Source organism: Syngnathus scovelli, chromosome 8 (assembly GCF_024217435.2).
Source record: "Syngnathus scovelli strain Florida chromosome 8, RoL_Ssco_1.2, whole genome shotgun sequence".
In the NCBI taxonomy this organism is placed as follows: Eukaryota; Metazoa; Chordata; class Actinopteri; order Syngnathiformes; family Syngnathidae; genus Syngnathus; species Syngnathus scovelli.
The window spans coordinates 10,559,183-10,585,720 of NC_090854.1; the positions used below are offsets into that span (position 1 = coordinate 10,559,183).

Genomic DNA, 26,538 nt, shown 5'->3' on the forward strand with positions numbered 1-26,538 from the left:
GTGTACCCTGCCAGCATGAATACGTCAAGATGTTGAATGGTACTAATATTTTCCAATTTTGTTGAACTGAATACGCTTTGGTTCCGCTTTGCCTTGGAACGTGTATCATCACACCTTTGCCGGTGTGAATAATTGTTTCACTGTCTCGCTAAATTGTTTTCTGAGCTTTATAGTCTCGCCGGGCCACTAGCCCCGGCCTCAGATGTTTTATTCTCCTCGCAAACATGCTCCCTGAAGACTGCTGTTTTTACAAGAGCTTATCCAGTGAGGACAGAGTGACACTTTAAACTGCTGTGGAAGCAACGTTTGTAGAAGATTTGCCAAGCTTCCTTCATCCCCTACAACTGACACTGCGTTGCCATAAAACACTTTCAAATTGATGACAACTACTTAGTGTTGTGGTTTAAATGCTTACAATGTCAGCCGAGTGTATTCGCCGGATGGCGTAAACAACAATACGAACACTTCGCTAGCATTTATCTATTTTCACACCGCACCGGGATGTGCTGTCTCTCAATGCAGATTAAGTTTTAAATGAAACTGCTTCGCCAATGAGTAAGTCGCTCCCAGGAGAGTCTACTGTACTTGAAGATAAGCTTTGATATATACTTTGAACATGCTTAAGCTTTGCCATCGCTGCTTGCACTTTATTCTTCATTCTTGCATGGCCACGATGTCTTTGTACGCTTCAAAGTAAAGCTGGGCCGTGACGACGGTGGTTTTGTCTCACCCTCTTTCCTGTGATGTGGAGTTGAGTCATCAAGAACTTGAGCGCAGTATGTCTTTCTGGTATGCACCCCGCCTCCGCAGAGACTACTGATGTTAGCCAAACGCCGGTCAAGCTTGCTCAGTAAAGAGGAAACCAAGCATTCATTCCAGTCGGTGGTCCTCCACTCATACCTGAAAGAGACCAGAGGACCAAAAAGTTTGAACACAGTTTGAAGTTTGCCGTTTCAACAGCTTAATGGGCATGACCGGTTCGTGACAATGTTTTCAATTAGCCAATGGTTGATCCCAATTAACGTGAATGAAAAAGAAGCTACTAAAATAAATGTGATGTGACCAAAAGTGCAGAATTCAAGCAATTATATTGTATGTTGATAATAATGAGACTAAGCTTCTCATAATTCTATTTCTATTATGAAGTTGTATTATGAATTACAATGGATGTGTGTTGTCACTGCCATTTTTAACAGTGCCTTTGGAAAAGACAGATAAGGGAATAGTGCCTTAACCTAATTACATTTTTGGTGCCAGTCCAATGTCTGTTGATATGAATAACTTTGTGGCAAGAAAAAAAACCAACAACAGTTGACTCAGGAAAAAAATGCAAATCAGTGAGGGAAGGTTGTAGAACTTCTAAACAAATGATCAGTCATTGTCATGAAAAGTGCACTGGAGCAAAAAGCAATATTACTTGAGGAGGTCTCCAGAACAACCACCCTAAGTAATCTATCAGATGCTTATTCTCTGTAATGAGTTTTTCCTTAATCATGTGAATTCTCCACTCATATATAGCAAATAAAACGAGATATTCCTGCAGGAAAACAAAGTTGACTACATTATTTACTGAATGTGATTAGCTACCATCTTACTTTAACGGCGTGACTGGAAAAACAACGACATACCCTGTGGACCCCTTTAACTGCTGCAGAAGTTGATATGAAATTAAATTAAAATCAATTCTTAAGGTAGAGGGACAAATTAAATGAACAGCAACATCATGAATATCTGTAGCCTTTGGGTATACTCGTAATCATTCTAGTTAGAAAGCTTTGGAAATGTGAATGAATTTTGAGAGCGTGGGCATAGAAGATTAAATACGAGCCTTACATTCCGTTCGGAGGATGATAATGATGAGAAACGTGTCTAAAAAAAAGATACCTTGGACAGTATGGAAGCAAATCCCCGATAATGTTGCAAGCTTCCTTTTCCTCAAGGACAGGACATTTATTGCCCCCGCTCAGTGGGATCCGTGTTACGACTCGTGACCGCAGACGGTACCCGGGAGATAGGTCGGTAGATCGGCAGGTCTTCGAGCAGGGACTCCATGAAAGCCAATCAGAGGTGTGACAGTCTTTGGGCATCACGCAGGCTTGGTAGGTCACGGGAGAGTTGTACTTGGCGCAGAGGCTGCAGGGTGAGACGATAAACACGGTGGTGTGGGAAGGGTTCAAAACTACACATGGTAACAAAAGCAGATGTCAAGATTGTATATGTTCCTTAACTTCTCTAAAAATCCTTTGTTTTAAACTACACTTTTTTAATTAAATTACAGAAGCTGTCATGAAATTAGTTTTTGCACAATTGCTGATTCGATCAACATGAAACAAGAAGATTAGTCATATAATTACCGTTTCTATTGTTCAATTTAAACTGCTAAATTAGGCTCGTTATTAAGACAGGGCTACAATCCTGATTGAATTTGGTATAATTAGGCTGTAATTAGGAAAACAGAATGAAACAGAGCTCAGTTGGGAAATAACAATTTCATCCCAGTTTAACCAGTCTCGGGCATTAACACACACAAAGGCAACATTTAGAGACGAAAAAAAAATCGATTGCTGACAATTTACTGCAGTGTGACACTTGTGCTAGGTGGAAATGAGAAAACAAAATCCTGTGCATGTGTGTGTGTGTATTCGTGTTTGTGTGCCCATCCTGTGTTCTTCTGTTCTTATCAAAGAGCTAAATACCAAAGTCAGGTCAAACAGCAGAGACAGGAAAGGAGCAGTGCTTGACATTTAACACAATAGTGCTTCGGCGCAATGTTGATGTGGTCTTTAACAGGACATTTAAACTGAAAAAGACAATCCAATTACAGAATCGCAAAATTGAAGTATGCCCAGTGACATCACGCCAGGGGTTACCACTGTATAATTTTGATCGGATGGTAGTTTCCAATGACAAGTAATCCTTGACATTATTGCTATTTTGTCATCTTACCTCATCATTGCGTTCTTCCCATCACTGCGTGTGCAACGGATTTGCCGCGTCTGGTATCCCACCTCCAGCTCCCATGACATGTGGTACTTGCGATGGTGACGATGCTCGTGATGGTGTTGACGGTCAAGGGAGTCATGTCTGTGTAGCATGACTGTATTGTTCTCCTTGTTACTACTGAAATCCACAATGGTCCGACCGTTCAATAGGTCATCTTTATGATGAGGGAGCCTACATTCGCTCCAGGCTCCTACTTTAAGGCTATACCGGTACTCGTCCTCCCCGGCAGGGCAGTCGACAGACCCAGAACAAGTCCTGGTTTCGGTCAGGTTTGGACAGCTGGCGCCGCCGTACATAGGCGTAGTCAGAACATGTCTAGTCCGATGCTGCAGGCCGCTGCCGCATGTCCTACTACAACCCGACCATGAGGTGAAATTCGAAACGACGCAGTCCTGCGGGCAGGGGATGAGACATGCCTGCTCCACTGGCGGTCTCTGGGAAAAGAAGTCACATATCCTCGAAGTGACTGCGGTGCGGTTTGAAGTGCGCATACATTGCACTTTGCGTCTCTGGATCCCGTGCTGAGCTGTAATGCACTCCGTGGTCCGCATCTTGAGCTCGTTGGAAAAAAAAGGTACGAGAACACAGCCCTCCCAGGCGGACAGCTCCCACTCAAAGAGGTCCTGGTGCCAGTCACACACCTTAAAGCAATGACGCCGACTCTCGGGTTTGTCCATGTGGTTGCAGTGAGAGCGGTGGGTGGTCCAGCCTTCCGTATGGACACACCAGACGGTCCTGGTTTGAACTCCGCTGGAACCGCAATCTTCACCCATACAATGACCCCACTGGCCTGGAGAAGCACAGACACCAAACAAGAACATTTTCATTAAAAAAAAAATCCAAACTCTACGCAGGGGGGATTTAAATTGCTGTTTTCTGCTAGTTTGCAATCAAATACGATTCTAGGCCAATCACTTAAGCTTCATGATTACTTTATTCATGAAGAAAGAAAGAAAGGAACCAAAAGCAATCAAGCTAGCGGCAAATCAATGTATAGGAATCAAGTGCAAGTCTCTTATCACAAAGGGGGAATCCACTTAGTTGCTCAATTCCAAAATGGTTGTTTACCCGAGTCCATGTGAGGAACGACCAGAAGCTTGACTGACATCAGCAGCAAGGTTCCCCGAGGGAAATTTTATAGACAGTGACTTTGACCGTGATGTCAACTTGGTTGCATTGACAGTACAATAGTGTACTTAATGTGTGCCACACATTTTCGCAATGTTTCTTTTTTCTTTTTAAAAGACAATTTCATCTGAGTCTTAATATAGTACATACTGTAAATCTTATGAATCAAATCACTCATTAATAGATGTGAATTCTCTGTTCAGATTATTTTTGGAAATTGTTAGATGTTTTTGTCATTAGGAGTAATTATGGGATTCTCGTGCCGTCTAGATGTTTTTTTAAATGGATCCTTTATTTCTGAACTAGCCATTAACAAGCGGGCACTGATTTGAAATTGCATATTGTGCTTAAGGGGGCAATATTTCAAATTACTGAATTATGTCATAGTTCATTGGAGCATTTGATTGAATTTGTTTGCCTTAATCTGAAGATGCATTGATGTTTTTTTTTTTTTTTTTTTGTCAAATTACACCCGCTATTAAATTTTTTGAAACATGTTAAACAAAATACCCCACTTTGGTTAAATAATATATAGTGAATGTTAAAAGTATGACTCATTATTATTTAGAGGAAAACTTGAAATTACCCATACAGTTTTATGCATTTCATAAAATAAAAAATAAAAAACACACAGTAAACGTAAAGAGTTACACTTTGATTGTCATCCAAGCACACGTTTTCACAGTCACTAATGGAACTTGCGTCCTTTTATCACCACCATTTGGAAACCCTGCTGGAATGGCTACGCGTGATTTATGGAAGTGTGATTAAGCGATTCCATTGCCAGAAGAACCAGTGAACACAAGCATTAGCTCGCTCCTAAACTCGGAATAATCTCGCACTCGATCTGTCAGCATCAGCACCCGTCCGCCTCTCAGGAATGAAGAAGTCAGCCTCAGTTCTTATTGCGCTTAGGCGCTTTGCTATTCTCGACTCTATATGTATATGTTCAAATCCCGAAAAAAGATTCAGTTAAGAGGCCAATTATCACAAAATACTGAAAAAGACAGAAATTAAAAGAGCCATGTAGCTTGACTAAGCCTTTTATTTTATTTTTCCAGCAGCCTTCACTTGAAGTCAGACAAAAGATGGCAATAACAAGCTACTCTAAAGCATTCTGTTGTGCCCTGGGAGCTCACAGATGGATACAAATTGGGAGCAAACAAGAGCAATACACAATCTCATCAAAAGCAGCAGGCAGCAATCAGTCCTAAAAAAACAAAAAAACAAAAAAAACTGTGCACAGTGGAATGACTTTTCCCTCTGGTCCGTTTAATTACATTTGATAAAAGTCTCTGGTCCCTTTAATTACATTTGGTAAAAGCTGCACTGGGCAAGTTGAGTAAGAATTAACTGGACATGTGGGTACCCAATCGTTCACCTCGTGTGCAGTTTGAAAGCTATTATTGTCCAAATGTTTGTTTGTAATGTAATATCTCCTTCAAATGTTTCAGCCTTGGTTTATGTTTCACTTACTGCCAACATTTAACGGCATCAATGAATGTGAAATAGAATACGGGTTCAAATTCAAACCCTATTCCCTTAATTTTGATTTGACAAAAAAAAAATAAAAATTCCCAGGCTAAGATTTAAGTTTCACAGTGCAGAGCAACCGATCTTCTTCAATCATTGCTCCGATGTACCATAGAGTTCACTTTTGCTGCCAGTGAAGTCTGTTCCAACATTCTCTTACCTTCCTTCTCAGTCTGATTGCTAAAATTGGGTTATGCGGTCGTGATAAAAATACAGTAGGAGGTTCCGTCATTACTCTTTCGGTGTCATCCTGCCCAACTGCTCCTTTCACACTTGAATATCATTTGAATAAACACACATTAAATCACTTGCATGAGTTGACATATTGTCACGTATACAGAATGAATCCCCCTCCCTTACCTATCACAGCGATTGATGTTTATTTTGGGAAAACGTATGCATGTTCATCAATGAAAGATTGAACAGCCGATTAACTACAGAGGGATGAGAAATAATTCACAGGATTAAAAATGGGTGCCACCACGTTATGGAGTACATGGAAGGTAATTTCCTCTCACCGTCACTACCTCCTTCCTCATTTTACTCACAGACACTTTTCCCAGCATACATCTCCAAGCTCCCAGTTGGAGTTAAGTTGGACTTGTATTGTGTGCCGCGAGACTTTTTAATTAAATGCCACCAGGCCACATTATGCATCCATGTCCCCAGTGCCGCACTTCCATTATTTGCCATTCATGAGCATTCTTCAGTTATATTTATATAGGCCGATGCAGAAGATCTTCAGATTATCAACAGGTAACCAATCAGTCGTCAGGATGGTAATGGGAGAAATTTGGAAAATTGTGAAATTATTCTAAAAAACATGTTTGTCAGGTGTCAGTCAGTAGAAGTGAAGTTGCAAATTATATGTTAAGGCAAACTTCTCAATGATTTCCCTAAAAAGTTCAACGAAATGGAGTGTGTATTGCCTTGTTTTCCTTTCGTACCGCACGCACCTTGCACTGGCTCAAGTCAACAGATCGAAAGTGACTTCAGCATTCTGCGCCAATGAATTCCGTACCCCCAGGCTGCTTTTCTATATGCTCATGTACCCAGCGGGCTGTAGTTGAGATTCAGCATTCATCCTTACAGCACTAGCTCTGTTTGAATGCTAAACAATAACCACAAAGCCCACCGGAAGACCGACAGAGCGCTAACACTATCCTCGCTATATCAATTTTAGCTAATCACCAACAACGACAAAAGCTCGTCTGACAATGTTTGATAACTGCCTCACTTCCACTGACGATTTGCGTCACAATAACAAGACAACATCCCTCCCCCAAAAAATCTTTCCTTTTAAACATAGTGCTATTATAAAAATGATAAAATGGGGGTTAAGTGAGTGGTATCCATGTTTGTTTTTCTTAAGGTTCATATTTACAAATACAGTACATGAAGGCCGTACTTTGAAGAAAAAAAAAACATGCCGGGTTTGCCGGTATCAATGTATGTATGCTTTAGTCTGTCTCGCTTTAAGACATCGTGACTAGAGCCTCGGGAAGCAGCTAAAGCTACGGCGATCTGAATCTCTTTCCGTGCAATTGCTCGTCTTCTGTGGCTCTCTCAAGTCCCCGGAGCGGCCTGTGCCGAGGTGACAAGTAATTGGATACGATGTCATTCACTCCTCTTCCTCACCGCTGTCCACTGACCTGGGATTTTGCTTTGTTACACACTGGACCAGAACTAATGGCCATATCTTCTAACCTGCAGAAGGGCCCAGGTGTTTGGGTGATGATACTGGCCATTGTGGCCATGGAGGGACAAAGAGACCATTGTGATAAGTCTGTGCTGCTCTCCAACTTGGAATTTTTTTGAAGCGAGCTATGTAACGTCCAGCAAATTGTTTAACACAGGTTCAAACATGACATAAATGCCAAGAGGGAATTCTTTTAATGGAATTTTCATGGATACAGCTGTGTTTGCAGGTGCAGCGCTAAAGTTCGATCAATTTGTGGCCGACCTATCCTTCCTGTACACTTTACCTTGACATTCCGTCATGGTTGCACATCTGTTGAGAGATTTTCCCCGAGCTTCTCTCAGGAGGAGGATAATGTTCCGCTTTGTTTCACCTCTAATATAGAGCGAGAGTACGCCAAGCTATGTTGCATTTCAACTTGGCAAGTACTTGCTGCTCAAGTACTGACAACTGAATGAACTAAAGAGCACTTTTTCAATCACTGGAAAAGAAGTTCAATGAAGGCTTTTTATGCATTGATGTTAATTTATGGTGACTCTTTGCTGGTCCTCCATGAAGAACTTTTAAATCAGAGTTGTCCATTTTTTTTTTCACTGAGGGTCAACATTACTTTAATTTGATAATTGAATAATTTGATTTACAAGCTTGGCCATGCAACATATTTAACTCGTAAGTTTGCCACTGTATATGGATCTCCCTCAAAGGAGATCCAGAAGGTTCCAGGAGAATCACGACTCCACATTCAGAACCAAAACAAGAGTAGACCATCATGCTTAAAGGACTGTTGACGGAGATCATTAATGTGAAATATTTCACATATTGAACCCAGACACGACGAAAAAAAGTGGAGCAAACGATCGTGATTCACACCATTTGCTGCCATAATTGGATTATCATTATTCATCGGGGGAGTTATGAATAGAATCGACATTACTGACATGCTGATTACTGACAGGCTGCTGCACACAGCAATGGCTGCCTCCCATCCCTGCTTTGTTTCTGTTTCTTACAAACACAGCAAAGTAATGTTCAGATTTAGTCTATTATTTTGGCCACTTTTTATTCCACAGAGCCCAACACAGTGAGTTGAGCTGTCAACACTCAATCAATAGCAATATGTGTACACACACTTTAGATCTTGTTTATCTTTCAGAATTACGGGAAGAGACAAGAAGTTAATGGAATGTTTGGGAAATCTGATATAAACTCGAGGTTTCCTGACAGAATCGATGGTGTTCCCTACAGAACTGTGCTTATCTTGAGAGCTAAAACGAACTTTAAAAAAAAAAAAAAAGTAGTATGATAGTAAGTTCAGCTACGCAGAGCTGCCACCAGAGAAGTCTGAATTTATCTTTTTGCCTCCGCAAAGCATGAAAGTGGCTCATGCGCATAGCAACCATCCATAGAAACACAAATTTTGAAGCACAAGACAGCGCCACATTGATTTACAAGTGGTTTAATGTTTACGGTCCATTAGAATATCACATCAACAGTGATCTGCATTTTCAGTCAATGGATAGAATTAAAGTCCCCAACAACCAACAGAGCAGGAAATTGATGTGTTGGTGGGAGCCTCATTGACTTGTTGAGTTTCACATATTTTGCCTGACTGAGGTCCTGTGCTTCAAAATCAATCAGTCTGAGAGCAGGCTATTGGATCAAGAAAGGTCCCCCAAGCACCCCTTGAGCGAAGCCCACCAGCACCAGTTTCTCAGCGCCGTCTCTCTCCATGAGTTATTGAAATGAATTATTGTCAATTCATCTTGGAAATATGCACTTTGGATTTTTCCAACAGAATGTAGAATCAAAAATAAAACATTTGTTGGTAGTTCTCAAACAATCCACAAGGGGAACCTCAAAAGGTCTCAGATGTTGATTGAGTCGTGGAAATTTCCTGAAAAAGCTTAGAAATGATCTGAGCTTTCTGCACGGTCTGAGGTGACAGCCAGTTTGTCACCCATACCGCCGTTCAAGTGGGATTTTACTCAAGTCGTCCAACTAAATCCCGACGATGACATTTTAAAGCACTCCAAGAAAAAAATGTCACTGCCCGTTTGTATTAGCACTACTTTATCACATGTAACGAGTTGATGATGTAAGCTCACTGCTACATTTGCTCTTTGATATATAACAGGTGACGCTTCCAAAATGTAAATACAGTACATGCTTGGCAAACCCTTAAGTGTATATCTGGCAGTATAATTCTTCCCTCAGAGTTCTGCCTCCCTCTCGAATATCTTCTCCCCTGACTTGACTGTTTGAGCACAGCAGGCGATCAAAGGATAGAATAAAGCAAGCGCCGTGGATCAGTAACACTGTGCATCCTAAAAATGACTCATAAGGGAGGTTGCGAATAAAATCCATTTTGTTTCACCTCGCGTTGTCTCTCGTGTGGTTCCCACTGGGTCAAATAGACAGTAAACAGAAAAGGCTATTTTAACGGGTCTCCATAGAAGCCGCTATTCAAACAATGAGAACATCATTAGCATTGCTTTCCGACTCACAGTGCGTAGGACTCAGTGAAGACATCTCACTAAATTTGGCAGAGATTTGAAATGGCGCAACCACCCGGGGGATAAATACCATGCGATTAATTATCAACCTCAGGAGGGAAGAGGAGTAGAAATAACATGCACGTTGACATGAGAAATATTACCAGTTGGTAACCTATTTACTTGCAACTCAGTCGGCTGCTGGGGGATGCAAGCGTTCGTGCTGACAAAGACAGAGCACTCCTGCATGGCGAGTGGCTTCTGAACAAAACCACTCCATTAAGGGAAATGAACATGAAAGGTTGGGATTTTATTTATTTTTTTCCTCCCCTGCTTAATTTTTACATCTCACAAGCTTCAGACTGGCAAAGATCTTGATGCTTTGTGTAGAAAAAACATGATTGTGTCAATTAAATTGCCACTCAAGCAACTTTACACAAAGCAAGCAGCATGCAATTTATAAATGAATAATTAATTTAAAAAATAAATGAATAGACACAAAATACACAAATAAACAAACAAATACAAATATGAATAAATAAATAAAATTGGGACTTTTTAAATGACTAATTAAATGAACACAAATTATATTCAAGCTTAATTGAGTGCATTTGCTCCAAAGAATGGCCAAGAGTTTTTCTATTAATTCCAAATAGCCATGAAATATTTTTACAGCATTTTTATGTGGCTAACCTTCACAGAAACATGTGCAAGGTACAAGTACAAGGGCACACCAGCTCAACACTCATCACTTGTCTCAATTCTGGAAAATGTGCGTGCGTGTGCGTGTGTGTATATGTGCATGTTAATTCTCACTTAACAAGGTAAAGAAATTTTCATGTGAAGCAGACCAGATGCCAGCCAAGTTTGCGTTATCGCTCCATTTTGGGACCACTTGATTGAAATTTGACAGAATAAGAGAAGAATAGAGAGCAACCATCCAAGGTTACACGCCCCTCAGTTGCTCCCTTCAGATGCTCAATTTGTGAGGTCAAACACAAAATGATTGTCTCCACCCACACAGCCAGCCGTTCCACCTCTGCACTGCGTACCTGCCTGTGAATGTGCCTTTGTGGAGGGAAATTAAAGCGTTCAATGCGTCAAAAAGATGAACAAACTCAGATTTAATTAAAACAGAAATGTGCAGGGGTGAAGTTCAACACACCCCCTTGTTCTTGCATTATTTCCCAAATCTTTACATGTCTATAGAAATAAAAAATCAAAACTAATACTAGTGATGTACAATTACATTTCTAACGTCAGAGTTCCGAATGCCCCATTCTATCGCATCTTACAAAGGACAAGGTCAACAGCAAAGATGCAGATTCTCTTTCTGACTCACTGTGAAGTAAATACTTCAATAAAACATATCAGCCCTTAGACGAGGTTGTCTGTCAAATGAATAGCATGTATAAATAGAAGATGCCGATATTGAATAAAGTAATGTCATCTGCTTCTCATTTTCACATTTTGGTCAGTTGAATGATTCTTGGTGTACCGTAATTTTCGGACTAAAAGTCGCTCGCATTAGCCATAAAATGCACAATAACGTGAAAAAAAAACATATATAAGTCGCTCCGGAGCATAAGTCGCATTTTGGGGGGAAATTTTTTTACATAAATAACACGTTTATAAAACCATCTGTGTCACTCCAATTCATTAAATCCATTGATCGTCCTTTGTCAACAATGGGTGCGCGCCGCTGACGGCGCTTGCACTTCAAAATATTCCGCAGGCCCATATAACGATATATAAATTAGATATCAAATAACTATTATATAAGCAATGATATTATCAAACCATCTGTGCACTCTAAATCATTAAATCCTTCGATCAAATTCTTCATACTTTGTCAACAACGCCGCGCGTGCGCCCTGACGTCAGCCTCGTCGTTATTCCACAGATCTAGTATATAGCTATATTGTAGCGTTAACAAAATACAAGGAAAGACGTGGGTTTGGTAAACGACTCTTTATTTAACAAAACAAACTTCCAGGCGTGTGGCGGCGTGGACTTCCAGCCACGGAGGTGGAAGAGAGATCCATAGAATAGGACCGGGTGTGCGTAAAAGCCATGACCGAGTCCCATCCACCGTTCCCGGACAGCCACCCGGCCGAGCGCCGGCCCCCGACTTCTATTCACGGAGGTGAAAGAGAGCTCCGTAGAGTAGGACCGGGTGTGCGTAAAAGCCATAATAGTTTTTCAAACCTTCTGTGTCACTCCAAATCCTTAAATCCTTCAAACTCTTCGTCCTCCGTGTCACTTAGAAACAAAGCCGCTAATGATGTCGGTAGTACGTGGGGCCCTTCGTCATTTTCGTCATCCCGTGATCAATCTTTGTCCTTTTTGTAAACAACCGTCGCGCCGCGACACTGACGTCACTTGAAATTCAAATTACAGTAATCCCTTGCTACATCGCGGTTAGTTTATCGCGGTTTCACTTTTTTTTTTTTTTTTGAAAATCTTTGAAAAAAAACACATAAGTCGCTCATAAGTCACCACCCCACCCAAACTATGAAAAAAACCGCGACTTATAGTCCGAAAATTACCGTATTTCAAATTCTTAGCTTAAAAAACACATTACATATAATTCATTGCACAGACATGAATCCCTGACTTTCAATCTTGAGCTAATACAATGCTGAACGGCTCCTGCAGAGCGGTAGAATAACGAACTTTTATGACGCTTCTAAAACAGCACGCAATCAAAACTTAATTTATTTGTCTGGGCTATTTTCAACTTCTTAAATTTGTTAATAATGAGTATGAAGACGAGCGGGTAGGCTGCAACGATGTAACCCTACATTATTGTTTGCTAATACTATTTTATTGCGAAGATGTTTGGTCGAGCACAAAAACACAGATGACATTTGCAAAATAATCCACCTCAACCTTATTTCCACAATGAAACACTTGCATGCGGCGTGCACTCACTCGGCCTTGCCTCAAATTGGCCTGTGCTTCCTCGCTCCGGCTTTTAGAAATTACTGTCAACGGGCACAAGCACTTGCGTCAAAGCACGGCATCAAATTTGCATAAGTGTCGCTAAGTAAGCGTTGACAGTGGGCTGTTTTGACACGTTGTTGTGCATGGCCTGAAAGAAAGAAGCTTTCGGCTGTTGTGTCGTCCTCTGCGACAGAATGATTTGAAAACGGAACACCAAAGTGCCACGAGTGTGGCGTAATCCAGGTTGTGAAAGATCCCTTCTTAGAGTGTTTTAGTTATTAGGTGAAGATAGCTTGTTTATTTTTTCAGAAGAACAACATGTTCAGTACAAGAGGTACTTTTAACAAGTAAATGACTTGGAAGTACGACTAAAAAAAAAAAAAAAAAAGAATAATCCTGCTCTTTTCAAATGTGCCATGTTGGAACGCAAAGAGCTCAGCGGCTTTTTTTTTTTCTTACAATGTCGTCATGCATTGTTTTAAATTTGGTCACTTTCTGTCCAAACATTTTCTTCTCTATGCTGCTCCACCAAGATATACCAAATATAATTGTGCACCTCAAAAAACATTTAATGTGACATTTAAAATGCTTCAAGGGTTAGGAAAGTAAATGTCTTCCTTCTTCCAACTCTCTTCACTGGAGTTTTTTTTTATTTTATTTTTATATCAAGTGGGAGTCATTTACCCATGTGACCTATCAGCCGTCCACATCAACAACATCCGTAAAGATGGATATTTTCATTTACAAGATAAAGTTCAGTTATTATTAACCCCTTAATTCCAGCGTGCACATGGCCTTGTGTTCCTCCCAGTTCCCCTTCCAGATGTAAAACCTAAAACCATCAAGATGCGACTTGATGCTTTTTGGCATAGGTGAAGCAAAAGCCCCACACGTCTCGCTGTGGAAAAACACTTTTTATAAAAGCTTGTCTGTGAGAATACCTTTAGGAAATTGAGGTTTTAAGAGCATAGTATTGAGTACGTTGGGAGATTTGTCATGTTGACAGTGTGTTTCTACACCTCGCTCTAATTTCCTGACAGAAGGGCAAACACAAGTTCAACCTGAGTGTTGAAAAGCTTCTGGGAAACGCATCTTTAACAGCTAAAGCAGTTTGTCAGTACAGTTACACGGACGTGTGGGTAGAACCTTCTTGGGTGGGTAGAACTGCTAAATAAACAGAATACGGCTCAGAAAGAAGGAGATTTTTTCAGTGTTTGTCACAATTAGTTGATTCCGTGATGAATCAACCCCCTTCGGTGCAATTGAAACGACTTACCACAGTTCAGAATGAAATAATTTAGTCAATGTGGCAAGTATGCTGTGTACGAAGAAGCCCATTAATCATTTGTTGTTGGGTAAAAAGTGTATTGTACAAATAAAGCTTAACAATGGAAACCAGACTAGAAGTATCATTCGGGTGTGGTTGTGTCGCGATAAGATTTTCTAAATCGAACGTCTTCAATATGGAGAACAATATTCCGTGTGCCAACATGGAGTTCAAATCAACTGCAATAAAGCGTCTTTTCAGCTTTTCAAACATTCTTTTGTGCTTTCCACATCAGCTCGTTAGCTATCTGATCCTCCCCAATGTTATTATAATTTTCAGTCATGCCCTTTTGCTTTGGCAAGGAAGCAAAATTCCCTCGAGAGTTTGTTTTCCTCTTGATGACGCACCCGCTGCATTTGGACCGAAGTAGTTGCGACATTTGAAAACAATCGGGTCACTTCCAACAAACTTAATAGCGATGGCATGCACTCAGAGAGAAGCAACGCCGATTGCGTAATCTGCTGCTACATCTTTATATCATTCAAAAATAGTTGCCAATTATAAGACGCAATGAGATTTTCGTTCCGGTGTAGGACGTCGGATGCTACAATAGACGGGAAAAAAATTGGATTCGTAGTTGAATGTATGCCAAACTTCATAAAATCCATTAGAGCCGCCGTCTCTACGACACGGCGCTTGTAGAGTAAACATTCAGGTGATCCGAAGGACAAAGTGGTTAAATCTGCCATTGATAACAAGATGTTTTATAGCTGATATCCGCGCTTGGGCATGCAAGGCAGTTTAAATGTTTGCCATAGCCAGTCATCATCATCATAAAAATTTTCATTTGGAGATTTTCACTGCGCACAGCTTAAAATGTCAAAACAGAGACATCACAGTGCCAAAATAAAAAATAAATAGCACACACCGAAGCCACTTATCGGCAATATTTTTACTGATATGGGATTATTTAACATTTTATCAAGCTCATTGTGAAGAGTGAATCTTTATTATAGTGTAAATATTGTGTCAACACGTTAGCATCCTATTATCATAATATTTTATTAGTGTGTGTGTTAACAGATTCAACTCAAATGTATTTATAGAGCACTTTAAAGCAACCACCGCTGCATACAAAGTGCCCAAAATTAAGTCGCGCAACAACAAACAAGTAAAACTAATTAATCATTTAATTATTACTCACTCAAAATTATTCAAACCAAAATTAAATCTCATGCAAAGTCAACAGCCAAAGTGTATAAGAATGTTTAAAGATGAGTTTCAAAGATAACAGTTGGTGAGAAATAATAGGACCAGCAACGGAAAAGGCTCGATAGGCTCATACTTGGATATTGAGTTTATAATTGTGGTCAAGCCCTTAATTGATCTTCCATCATTATAGCCAAACAACCTTTTTTATTTTTCAAAAACAATGCTATCATCAAAAACATGATTCACAATAAAATAATATCAGACAGAGCTTTCATGAGACATTTAGTTTCACGAGTGACACGACCCATTTAAATCCAACCATTCCATTGTGTTTCTTCCTCCACCACATTTCACACGGAAAAAAAAGCCATTTGTAAAGCAGCCAGCACATTGTCATGGAAGGCTCTAAGCTCCTCACAGCTTATTGTCCTGCAGTACTCGTCCTTGATTTCAGCTTTGAAAGCACACCACTATGCATCTAGACATTGAAATGAAAGCATTATTGCCCGACTGTATCGCTGCTCAAATTAGTTCATTTTTTTTCCCCCTCAAACATGAGCCCGGAACAAGAGCGAATCCTCAGGCTTTGGCCCAGTAAGCTTCCTAAATAATCTGGCAGAAAATGAGCCTCTTCACATCTAGGAAAATCTTTTATTGATTTCTCTATTTTCACAATGATTGCTCCGTTCACTGACTCGCTCCATTTACGAGTAAAAAGTCACCACATCATTTACAGCGATAGAAACGATGTTTAATTTCAGCCCTGGCTGATAAAACCCAACGCAATTGTGCCGTGCACTCAAGTATGTGGAAGAAAGATATCACTTTAGTCCTTCTGTTGTCTTTGCAAAAGTGAAAAATAAATACATGTCGGATGATATCTTGACTCCAATTATTTGGTCTTTTGAAGGCTTTTCAACTCTATAACCGAGCAGCTTACAGTTTAAGCTAGCTAAAATGAAATCAAGAACATACACCATAATATCAGCAATGATAAAATAGTATTATATAGTGTGAGGCAGCTACTAAGAATCACATTTAGTACGATTGAAAAAAGGAGAGAGAGAGAGAACCTTGCACTAGAGGTCGATAAATGCCAAGAATCCGCCCTGCATCTTCCAGTACAGACATTTATTAGAGGAAGTCAGGGTCAATGTAACACGTGATCAGAAGGGAGACGGGTCATTCATATCAGTAGGTCAAAGTGAACTTGGGCAAGACTACTTATGATGAAGCTGGATTGTTGTTTGTATTGAAGCCTTTGACATTTCTGCCTAAAAGCCAGCGTGAGCAAGCAGTATGGTTCCACCCATTCAACTGATCATAGGTCATGCTAAAAAAAAAAAAAAAAAAAAAAAAAAAGCAGACGTGGGTGCCATTTTTTAAATATTTTAAATGCAGCCAATTATTTGTTTTGCCTCCGAGCAGAAATGCAACAATAGACAGAAAGCAATATTTTAAATTGCAGAGTCGGAACATACTCTTCACACTGCCGGGTCAAAAGCAATCCAAATTGGGTGAAATTGCTAACTGAGCGCTGGGTCCAAATGACTCTGAGGGCATTGGGTTGAGAATTGGACCCAGCATGTTGAGTCATGATTTTTATCCAACAAGGGCACACTGAAATTTAGTTTTTTATTTCATCTAGTGATTGCACAAAATAAAACCATCTGGATGTTGATCATGTTTGGGATCCAGATGATTTCATTTTGTGTAACCACTTGAAATAAAATTGAATAAATTCAACAAAAAAAAATAGGTTACCTATCAGTATAGCTGCGACTAAAAATAATACTAATTTGATCATAAACATCTTTCTAAAGTTGTTCCAGCTACGCACTCACACATTATAGCTCTTGATTTGTCATTTTAATTCAAGAGAAACATTTGCTCAGGAAATTAATAATTTTGTTCCAACTGTACAATTCTTTTTGGATATAATTGCCAAATGACTTCAATTGGGTTGATGGGTGGGCTTTTGACTGTCAAGAGACTTTTCTATGCAGAAAAAGGGAATAATGATGCCATTAGCTACAGTGTTTCCAAGCTATATTCCGCTCTCCATGGTGCTGATGAAGGTCAAGCTTAAATAGATCCAGCTCGGTTTGACTTCCGGCTACTCACAAAAGATTCATTCCACATTGCTTCTGGCCGCCAAAGACATCCTCAGTCGTGTGGTTTTGCATAATGCAAGGCAGAGCTTTCGAAAAATTACATGTTAAATTATCCACGTTTTGAAATGTATTCCTTTTTAGTTATATAAAAAAAACAAGGATGAAAATGATGAAAACACAGCACATTGCTGTGATCGTTAGCCAACTAAATCACAACCTTCTACTGATTAATGCAACAATTGATTGACCCTTAACCCTCAAAGTTTTTCAAAGTGTTTTCCTTCACTTAAAGGCTGACATGAGGCAAAGCAACTCAAGATTTAAATTTTCGTTACAGCTTCTCATACAACGGTGACTCAAACACTTCTGAACCTCACCCGGGATTTTTTCATGATTCCATCCAATTTGAACATGCGTTCCTTCAAGTGAAATTAATCAGCCTCTTTATCACTTAGGCAATATCATTAGCCAGACACAAAGTGGGAAGTGAGCGCACCAATCACCCAGCAAGGGGGCCCTTTTGTCTGGTAAAGTCACATTTTCTTCCTCAAGCTGCTTCGCAATTGCATTTCCTATTGAACTTGTGAAGCGAGCTAAGGATGAATTGTGAGCTACGTTCAAAGTGCTTTTTTGGAAAGTGAGACTGATCAAAAATTGTAGCAATAACACATCTTAAAATCACCACTGCCATTCAAGACATAACATACAGGAAAACCAATCACCGTAACGTTATTTGGGAATTATGTAGAAAAAAACAAAAAAAAACAGCTTCCCTCAGTGGAGGGGTTCACTTTCCAAATGTTGTCTTTTCAATGTGCATTAGCGTAACAGCCCGAGCTCGGCATGTAACCACTAAGACAGATGTTATTTCTGTGCCTGCAGTGTGATGATGAGCAGTTATGATGCCTCCGCTGTGTCACTACCGTTCCCGGTAGAATAAGCCTGCTCGATACAACAATTTACTCAAAACAGGAACATTTATAGAAATTCTCCCATCGCATAAAAAAATAACATGATTTAATTCATTAATACCTCCTTGGCTAGTGCTGCTTTGAATTACCAACAATACATAATTAATGATTCACAGTAGAAATCAAGGTGGTTTCATTTAGATAGAAAAAAAAATCGTTACCTGTTTTCCATGTGAACTGATGATCCATATGAAAGACAATATCAGATCGCACATGGATGAGTAAGACCGAGCAGAGGACGAAGAAACAGAGGCGTTTCCCAGTTCCCCGTGCCCAGACAATGACCCCAAAGTCATCCTTTAAAGTCATAGTCCAGCCCATTGCGTCCTGTCTTACTCCTGGGGGGGGGAAAGACGGAAAAGTCATCAGAAACTCTCTTAAAAGTAAACAAGGTCTAACAGAAGGAGATCCACATTGTGAGCCTTCAAAAAAAAAAAAAATCTGTCTCCCTCAACTTTCAACACAATGTTGATTCATGAATCCTAACATGCTGCTTTGACATATTGCCTGCCCTTCCTTTGTTAAAAACGACCATAAATAATTAGTCAAGGCCTCCTCCTAACGTACAATACAAGTGGAAGTGTTGAGGAGACTTAAATCATGGCGTAATAGGAAGGATGTGTGGCTTTTTTATTGGGGCTTATTTATGATTCTCTGCTACTACCGGTAGCTACATGGATTTTGGTCCTAATAGTGTTAAGAGGGATTAGTAGTGGATTCACAGGCCTTCAATTGTGCTCCACCGACAGATATGACAGAATTTAATCCGCATGACCTCAAAAAAAAAAAAAAGTCATACCAGTTGAGAATTTATTCCTTATAATGGTCACACGTGTAAGGTGTCTAAATACATATATGCTTAATTTGACTCTGGTAAGCAAAATTAGATGGTTGTTTAAGTTGTGTTTAATGAGGAAGTACATATGGCTCGTTGCCCGGATAAGAGTTTCCAAATGCCAACTTGACTGTTCAGTTTTTTCTTTGAATATGATGTGACGTGCGGTCGGAAGGCTCACTGGCCTCCAAGACGGATGTAAACAAAGCATTGGGGTGTTTATTTATCCAATTTTCTAGTGTTACAAGTTAAGCAATTCAGTATTTTAAATTTATGGTAAAAAGGGTATTTTTTTTAATTAGTTGTGTTTTTATGCTGATGGCAAGAAAATATATTTTCTGCATAGGTTGGCTTTAGATTGACAAATTGCACCAAAACCAGTAAATCTCGACCCGGTCGGTATTTCTATATTTCTGTTTGAGGTAACCACAGTTGACAGGATAACTCCAAATGTTGCTTTTCAGAGTTTAAAGCATTTATACAGTTCAAGCTTGAGCTGCAGCCGTCTGGCTATCGTGAAAATCTGTGAAAAGAAAATCTCCTAACTGCTAAATATCTGGGTCAATGGAAGTGTGCCAAGTGCTCAGTAGCTCCAGAAAACCTGGCATATAGAGCAGTGTGGCTCAGATGCCGCAGTGCCTCCTGTTAGATACGGCGGGATCTGATGGAAGGCAATCTACCCGCCTATCTTGTCTGCGGCTCATTCGCCGGATTTGCCGTACACATCTTTCACGGATGAGGAACGCTCGACCGGATTTTCCCTCACAGGTGGTCTGGGTAATGGATGTTTGATTCCATCTATTAAAATGAATGGCTAATTTGATAAGGAAGGATTTAGCGCCATCACCCAGATAACCCAAGGGACATTTCTGGCTTTCACAATTTGAAGAAATGATCTCGACAAATCTAAATGTAATGGAAAATACGGCGCTCCGATTCAATGTTTAAAAGATTATGATTGAACCCCTCCCTCGCCCCTTTCATATGCAGACACGAATAAGTCTTGTTCGGATACGTCTGGGTGATTCAAATCGAGCCAATTTTACCCATAAAGTTGCTGTGCTTGGATTAAAGTTATTAAAAGAAAAAATTCTACCAAACGTGACTTGTTTGATGCGTTTCCTTTAAAGACAATTTTAGATAGGAACCTGAGATTGTGATTGTGGAAGCTATGAGCAATCCCCTCAAACTCTCCTGATCTTTTTTTTCTTTTCTCGTCTTACTTCATTTTCTTGTCTCGAGACGGCAAAAGGATATCGAGCCGGTTGTTATTGAGCAAAAGGGAATCAACCGCTCTTTAAAGTCTGCCAAGGTGTTCTAATCAAATCAGACCCAAAAAAAAAAAAAACTACCCAACAAGCACAAGCATGCATTTCTAACTATTTTACCTTTAACTCCAACGCTAATTCAATTTCTGGTTTACATTGTGCTACTGAAAAATGTGGCTAAACGGCTGAATGAATAAACTATTTTATTGAGCCTCACCCCCAAGTAGCTCAATTGGGATATGAAGCATAAACAACTAATATTTTCTATACACACTGGAAACTTTTGCAAATAAACATTGTACCTGATCAAGATGATTTCCAGTCATCCCTTTGGGCAATGTTGTCAGTTCAGTTAGGGAGCAACCCTTCTGTGGCTTTACTAGCAAGGCAGACGAGGCCTCCAAAGACGTTAAGTCTGACAGGCGGGGTAAATCAGATGTATCAGGTCCTCTACCTCAAGCACCATCCAGTGGCTTAATCCTGTGCGAATCAATGTGTCACGAGCTGGGACAGTGTCACACCTCCGGCTGCACCTTGTACTATTAAGCCCCTGGCGTCGGATATGTCGAGGGGACACCTGCTGAGCCTGGTACTGGAGTCAGCTAAGAGTCTGAAGGTTGGGAAGACACAGAATACAGATAGATGAATCATCAGTTCACACACAAATGACTTAAAGATTCTTCTGATGTGTAGCTGTTGGGCAAAAACTGAAAAATAGAATGCATTTGTGTACATTAGAGCCAAAATATTTTTTCAGTCATACATACAGCACTGTGTTCCAAAATTCATTTGTTCATATGCTGCCATGGAAACAGATATTTTACCATTCCTGTGTTACTTCATACAGTTGGATTAATCAGTATCATGCATTTGTTTGTAGCAGATGTAAAAAATGATTTTCTTCTCCCTCTTACCTTGTCAGAAGTGGGTAGTAACGAGCTAGATTTACTCATAAGTAACTTTGGGAATAACTAATACCGGTCAGAGTAGTTTTACTGTTACAATAAGCCACATTCTGTTTGTTAGTTGTCATCCAGGTTTTTGCCTGATCTATTTTAGTTGCATCATCAATCCAATGTACCTGCCATCAACGTTTGCCCCACCAATCAAATAGCCAGCAAGTCATATAAGCACACACAAACCCTTTGCAGCCCCACACAGTTGCAATATGTTTCTTTGTAACTAATTAAGCAAGGCAGAAAGAACGGCGGATAATACAGAAACTGCACACCACCACCCCTGGCCTCACATTTAATCTGTTTACTTAACACCCTATGGGGAGGGGGGGGGGGGGTCTATGGCGCCTTGCGATGTCTTTTTGCTTTTTTTTTTTTTTGCTGTTTGTGTGTTGCTGTACTACTTTGAATCATGCTTGAATCAAGCACAATTTTTTTATCAACAACTACTCCCCTTGTTTCCCACACAGTCCCATTAGCTACTTTTTTGCCCCAGCTCACGTTTCACTCTTTCGTTGATCTTCCCGGCCGTGTTCCTGAAAGCCCCAAGATCCCAGTCACCTCACCTTTATTTCCCCCGGCGTTTTGATGCTTTATTTTGCTTTTCCACTCAGGCTTCAATAAGCTTGACTCTGTAAGAACAAGTCTCTTCTGAAAACACAATAAATAAGCCCCAAATGTCACAGAGGTGCTGCTTAGTCACATTAATTAGACAGACCTTTATTAACACTGCAAAAGTCTCGTCTAGACTTGATTATTGGTATCGTTTCACACTACTGCCTCTCATCAATAAAATTCGGGTTGCTATCTGAATATAATATAATATAATATAATATAATATAATATAATATAATATAATATAATATAATATAATAAAGATGCAATTGAGTTCACTGAAGGTCATTCTGCCCCCAGGAGAACATTTTCACCCTCAATTGTCAAGCACTGACATTCACCACATTTCTCTCAGAAACTACAATTTTGGATAACTTTAATATTTTGAAGAGTCCTATCTCTGCACTGCAAGCAAACAGCCAGGACAACTGCTCTTGAGGCAAGGGTTGTGAACTCAATCAGCCACTTGTTTATCCTTGTGGCATGGAAGTACTTTGGTTGCCTCGCTTTGCCGTGGTGTGGCTAGATCGGTAACTTGACAGGGTCAAAGTACTGACCAGAGCATGAGCAATTTTTTTTACTTAGTTTTGACTTCACGGCCTCAAGCCTGGTACGACACTATGACCAAATAATATCGCCACGCAAGTTTCGGAAAATATCAGAGAAAAACAAACTTTTTGGTACAATCTAACAACAGAGAGTCAAATGATTGCAAAGAAAATAAGATGCATGATTGCTCAGAAGTATGATAAACTGTCTACGCTTGATTGAATATAATTACATAAAAGTGCTCCATGTTTGTTGCATATGCTTCTTTCAAGTGTTCCTCAAGATAAGACGCAAGATGTTTATTTCGTAAAAATATGGTCCCAAGGCGGTACTGATGAAACAGCTCAGCTATTAACTCTCGTGTTGTCTCTCTTTATTTTTAGATTGACTTGGGTTGGAAGCTCATCCAGCAGACAGGAAAGGACATCTTCAGAGGATTGCTGAATTACATTGATTAATTATAAAGTGTGATGAGACGGACTTCATTTGGAAAAAGAGTCAAATGTATGTGTACTCCACAGAGTTAATTGAATTAGAGAAATAAAATTAGATATGATTGGAAAATTTTTACTTCAGCAAAGTCTGAACTAATATGTTCTACCAAGGCCCTCAGCTCAGCAGTCTTCTTTCTCCCTCAATAATTGCCCCATGCATCACTACTCATCAACAAATATCATATTTCTATTTTTTTTCCCTTTTTCAACAAAAAATTGCTGTTTTTGAGATTATAGGAAGGCCTCATTGTAGTCCTGTATTATGTAACCCTTACCCAACTGGATCCTAGTCTCATGCAATAAATATTCCATCCGAAACATGAAATGAGGTCTCACTGAAAATGTAAAATTGATGCAGCGCAAAGGCAAACACAAAAGCTGCAAAATGATGAGCTTCACTGGTGTAAACATATCCGATAAGAACGAGATAAGTCTCTGAGGAAAAATGTAGACGATACTAAGGTTGCTGGAGGTGAAAGGACATTTCTTATCTGCCTTTTCCGGAATGCTAATTGGTTGTGTTTCAGGAAATTAATCATCACAAGAGATGGAGGAGGAGGAAAGCACTGCCGTGGACCTTGGTGAGAAGTTAGGGCAGAATGTGACAACAATAGCACAAACGGACAAAATCAAATGCCTCTGAAATGAGTCCACAAAAAAAAAAAAAAAAAAAAAAAAAAAAAGAGGAATAGAGAGCCTGAAAGAGAAACAAACAATTCCTGGATAATCGGATTTGTTGTGTGTGGCTGTTCCGCCCGCCTGGCCTCACAACCTCCTTTCATTTAAAATTTAAAAAAAAAAAGTATAATTAATGCAGAACTGGCTATAATCCTGGTCACGCCGCCATTTTTTCAATTGAAAGCAACGTCTTGTGGGACCAGGATATGCAGGTGAGCGTATCTGAGTCGTGACTATGAAGGACCCAGAGGGAATTGTTGCACTGGGAGGGCGCCATCACGGCGAACAAGGGGGTGGCGTGACGGCGTCAGGATTAATTTTGAGAGAGTCGGGTAGCTGAGGCAGGCTGATAACATGGGTCAGTAGTCGCACAGACACCTGGACTCCGTATGTTCCACTAGAAAGCGGCTTTAATGTACTGAGAGCCATGTGGATTTCTCGTCTAGTCCCAAGAAATTGGCGACGCGTGTCAGCGGAAGATCAGTTACCCCATGACGGACAAAAGAGAGAATGTGAGCCTGCCTCTTACGATAAGCAATGAATATGTCCTAAAAAATATATTTCAATCATAAATTTGAATCAGCGAATCAGTGAGAAATTATTATATTGTAACGGGCATATCATGTCTGCTGTGTTGACACCCACAACGGCGCAACAGCCATTTTTGTTTTGGTAAAAATCAACATTCTCTACAATATGTTTTGTTTACAATAAGTTACAATATTCAAATTGTAACTTAAGTTCAAATGTCAGCCCTCAGAGTAAATCGTAGTTGTGTGGTTGTGATGGATCATTCCCCGCTTAGTATGCTGTGCACAATTGGCCTGTGCTTGACTGGCACAGAGTGAATCTAGCAGATGCTTGTGTTAGAAATTACAGTGCTTTTCAGGTTTGCGTCAACATGGTTGTCAAAATATGAAGCTTACCCAAAAATATAGACCCTAAGCTTCAACAAAAAGCACAAAAAGAATAGTATGAAGGCTCTTGCTTACCTGTGACGTAATAAGCATAAATACTATTTAAACTTGACAGATAGGGATAGACAATTTTTGGAAAGGCCACAAGTGCACCAAAGTGGTAATATCTTTTTTCAACACAATTTATTTTGAATCGAGATCTGACCACAATTGGGTGGTAATTCAATTTTGAAATGGCATCAGACTGTATTGAATATACTGTATGGTAGTATATTGAAAAACATGAAAGAGTAAATACCTGTTTGATCATTTGTTTTCCATCAAGTCATGATTCTAGAATTTACATTAATCACAAAACCTAATTATTATCTTTGCCATTCTCTCCGTTTCAAATGTCAGAACATTGTGTTCGCTGTTCATTGACCTTTCCCAAACTATCAACACTGCCAGCAGCGCTAATAATTTCTATCTCACGCTGTGCTATCTTCAGGCTCCAAACAATGAGACAGTTACAATACATGCTTGTGCTTATTTGCGTGCTAAAATATGTGTTTGTGACATTATCAGTCTTGGAAATGGTGATTGGATGAGGTGAGAGAGCAGAGGGTGTGTGTCATAGATGGTATAGTTCGCTCTCAGGGCTATCACCAGCTAGCGTTAGCGACTGCTAGTTCAGATGGGCGTGCATAACACTTGTGCTTTTGCTGTATTCTAGGATGGACTGGAATATTTTGCGACCACGCTACTGGCCTCATTTAAAATATTTGCACACTCTTGAGGTGCCGCAGATAAAACCGCCACCTGTTGATTGCAGCGAGTCGTTCCTGTTGTTTCCGAAAGCCACAATTGCCAATTGATTGACCTCAAGGTTTGACCATTATTGCAGAGTGCTAAAGAATCGACTAGCATACGCACTCAGACTAACTCTTCATATTTTTAAAGGTGCAATAAAACCTGCGCATTTAGGCCGATTTAAGGGCTGAGTACAATTGTGAGAAGCAGCCAGACAGGGCGTAATGCTCGATTTGTGGACACTTGGATTATCGGAGTGAATGGAAAGCAGAGGCGGGACGACAAGAGGAGGCTTGTTCAGCATTTGTTACTGGAAATGATGCTTCCATTTTGAGAAAAGCCACTTTAACGGGTGACTTACTTTATTGATTAAAGGGTGTTCTAGGGATTAAACCCTTACCTTATATTGATCCAGTTCAGTTTGCAAGGATGGGAAAGGAATAGTGCCGTCTTGGTCCTAATATTTTACTTTACACTTGCTTCACTTTGTATGCATGAATTAATTGGAAGCAAACCCTGTTTAAATTTAATCCATCAAGGCAAATTAATTGGTGATGTCAATTTGTGGTATTTACAAATAATGTCTGACATGCACCTGAGAGGCAGTGAGGTGTTTTGCAAACAAAGCAGCTCAACAGTCAGATAACTGACACACAATGGTGGATGCTGATTAGCTCGAAAAGAAGATGATGGAATGCAATTCGTCACTCACTCCGAGGTGTTTTATCTCAAGTGCTGCAAGACAGACGTGCACAGAAACAAAGTGCCTGCTTCAGCTTGTTATGAAGACACTATTTTGGCAGCTACAATTCAGGGCCTTGTGCATAATGTCAAAGTTTGATAAGAAGTGCTGCCACTAATTGCAAGCTTTAAAAGAATACAGTGGGGATTATTTGGGACGATGATGATGACACGTTGAGGCAGTGTTAAAAATTATATTTACATCCATCACTTATTTATTCAACTTCAACAACATTCTCAGGGTCAGAACTGTGTGTGTGTGTAAAATGACCCCTGTTTCTCATTTTACACAAAAGACAGAACTCTTGGTAATTTCAATTCACAAAGC

General features: G+C 39.9%; 1 protein-coding gene across 2 annotated transcripts in view; it reads right to left on the bottom strand.

Annotated features, from left to right (window-relative positions):
• The window catches only part of thsd7ba (thrombospondin, type I, domain containing 7Ba), an 88,454-nt gene that overhangs the window by 40,791 nt on the left and 21,125 nt on the right, over positions 1 to 26,538 (bottom strand). For both annotated transcript variants that reach the window (XM_049727053.1, XM_049727054.1), the window contains exons 3-7: positions 20,771 to 21,078; positions 18,527 to 18,703; positions 2,947 to 3,793; positions 1,885 to 2,133; positions 731 to 900 (exon numbers count right to left, since the gene is read on the bottom strand). In XM_049727053.1, the coding sequence (XP_049583010.1) occupies positions 731 to 900; positions 1,885 to 2,133; positions 2,947 to 3,793; positions 18,527 to 18,686 (1,426 nt within the window). In that variant the 5' untranslated portion in view covers positions 18,687 to 18,703; positions 20,771 to 21,078. The remainder of the gene's footprint in view (positions 1 to 730; positions 901 to 1,884; positions 2,134 to 2,946; positions 3,794 to 18,526; positions 18,704 to 20,770; positions 21,079 to 26,538) is intronic.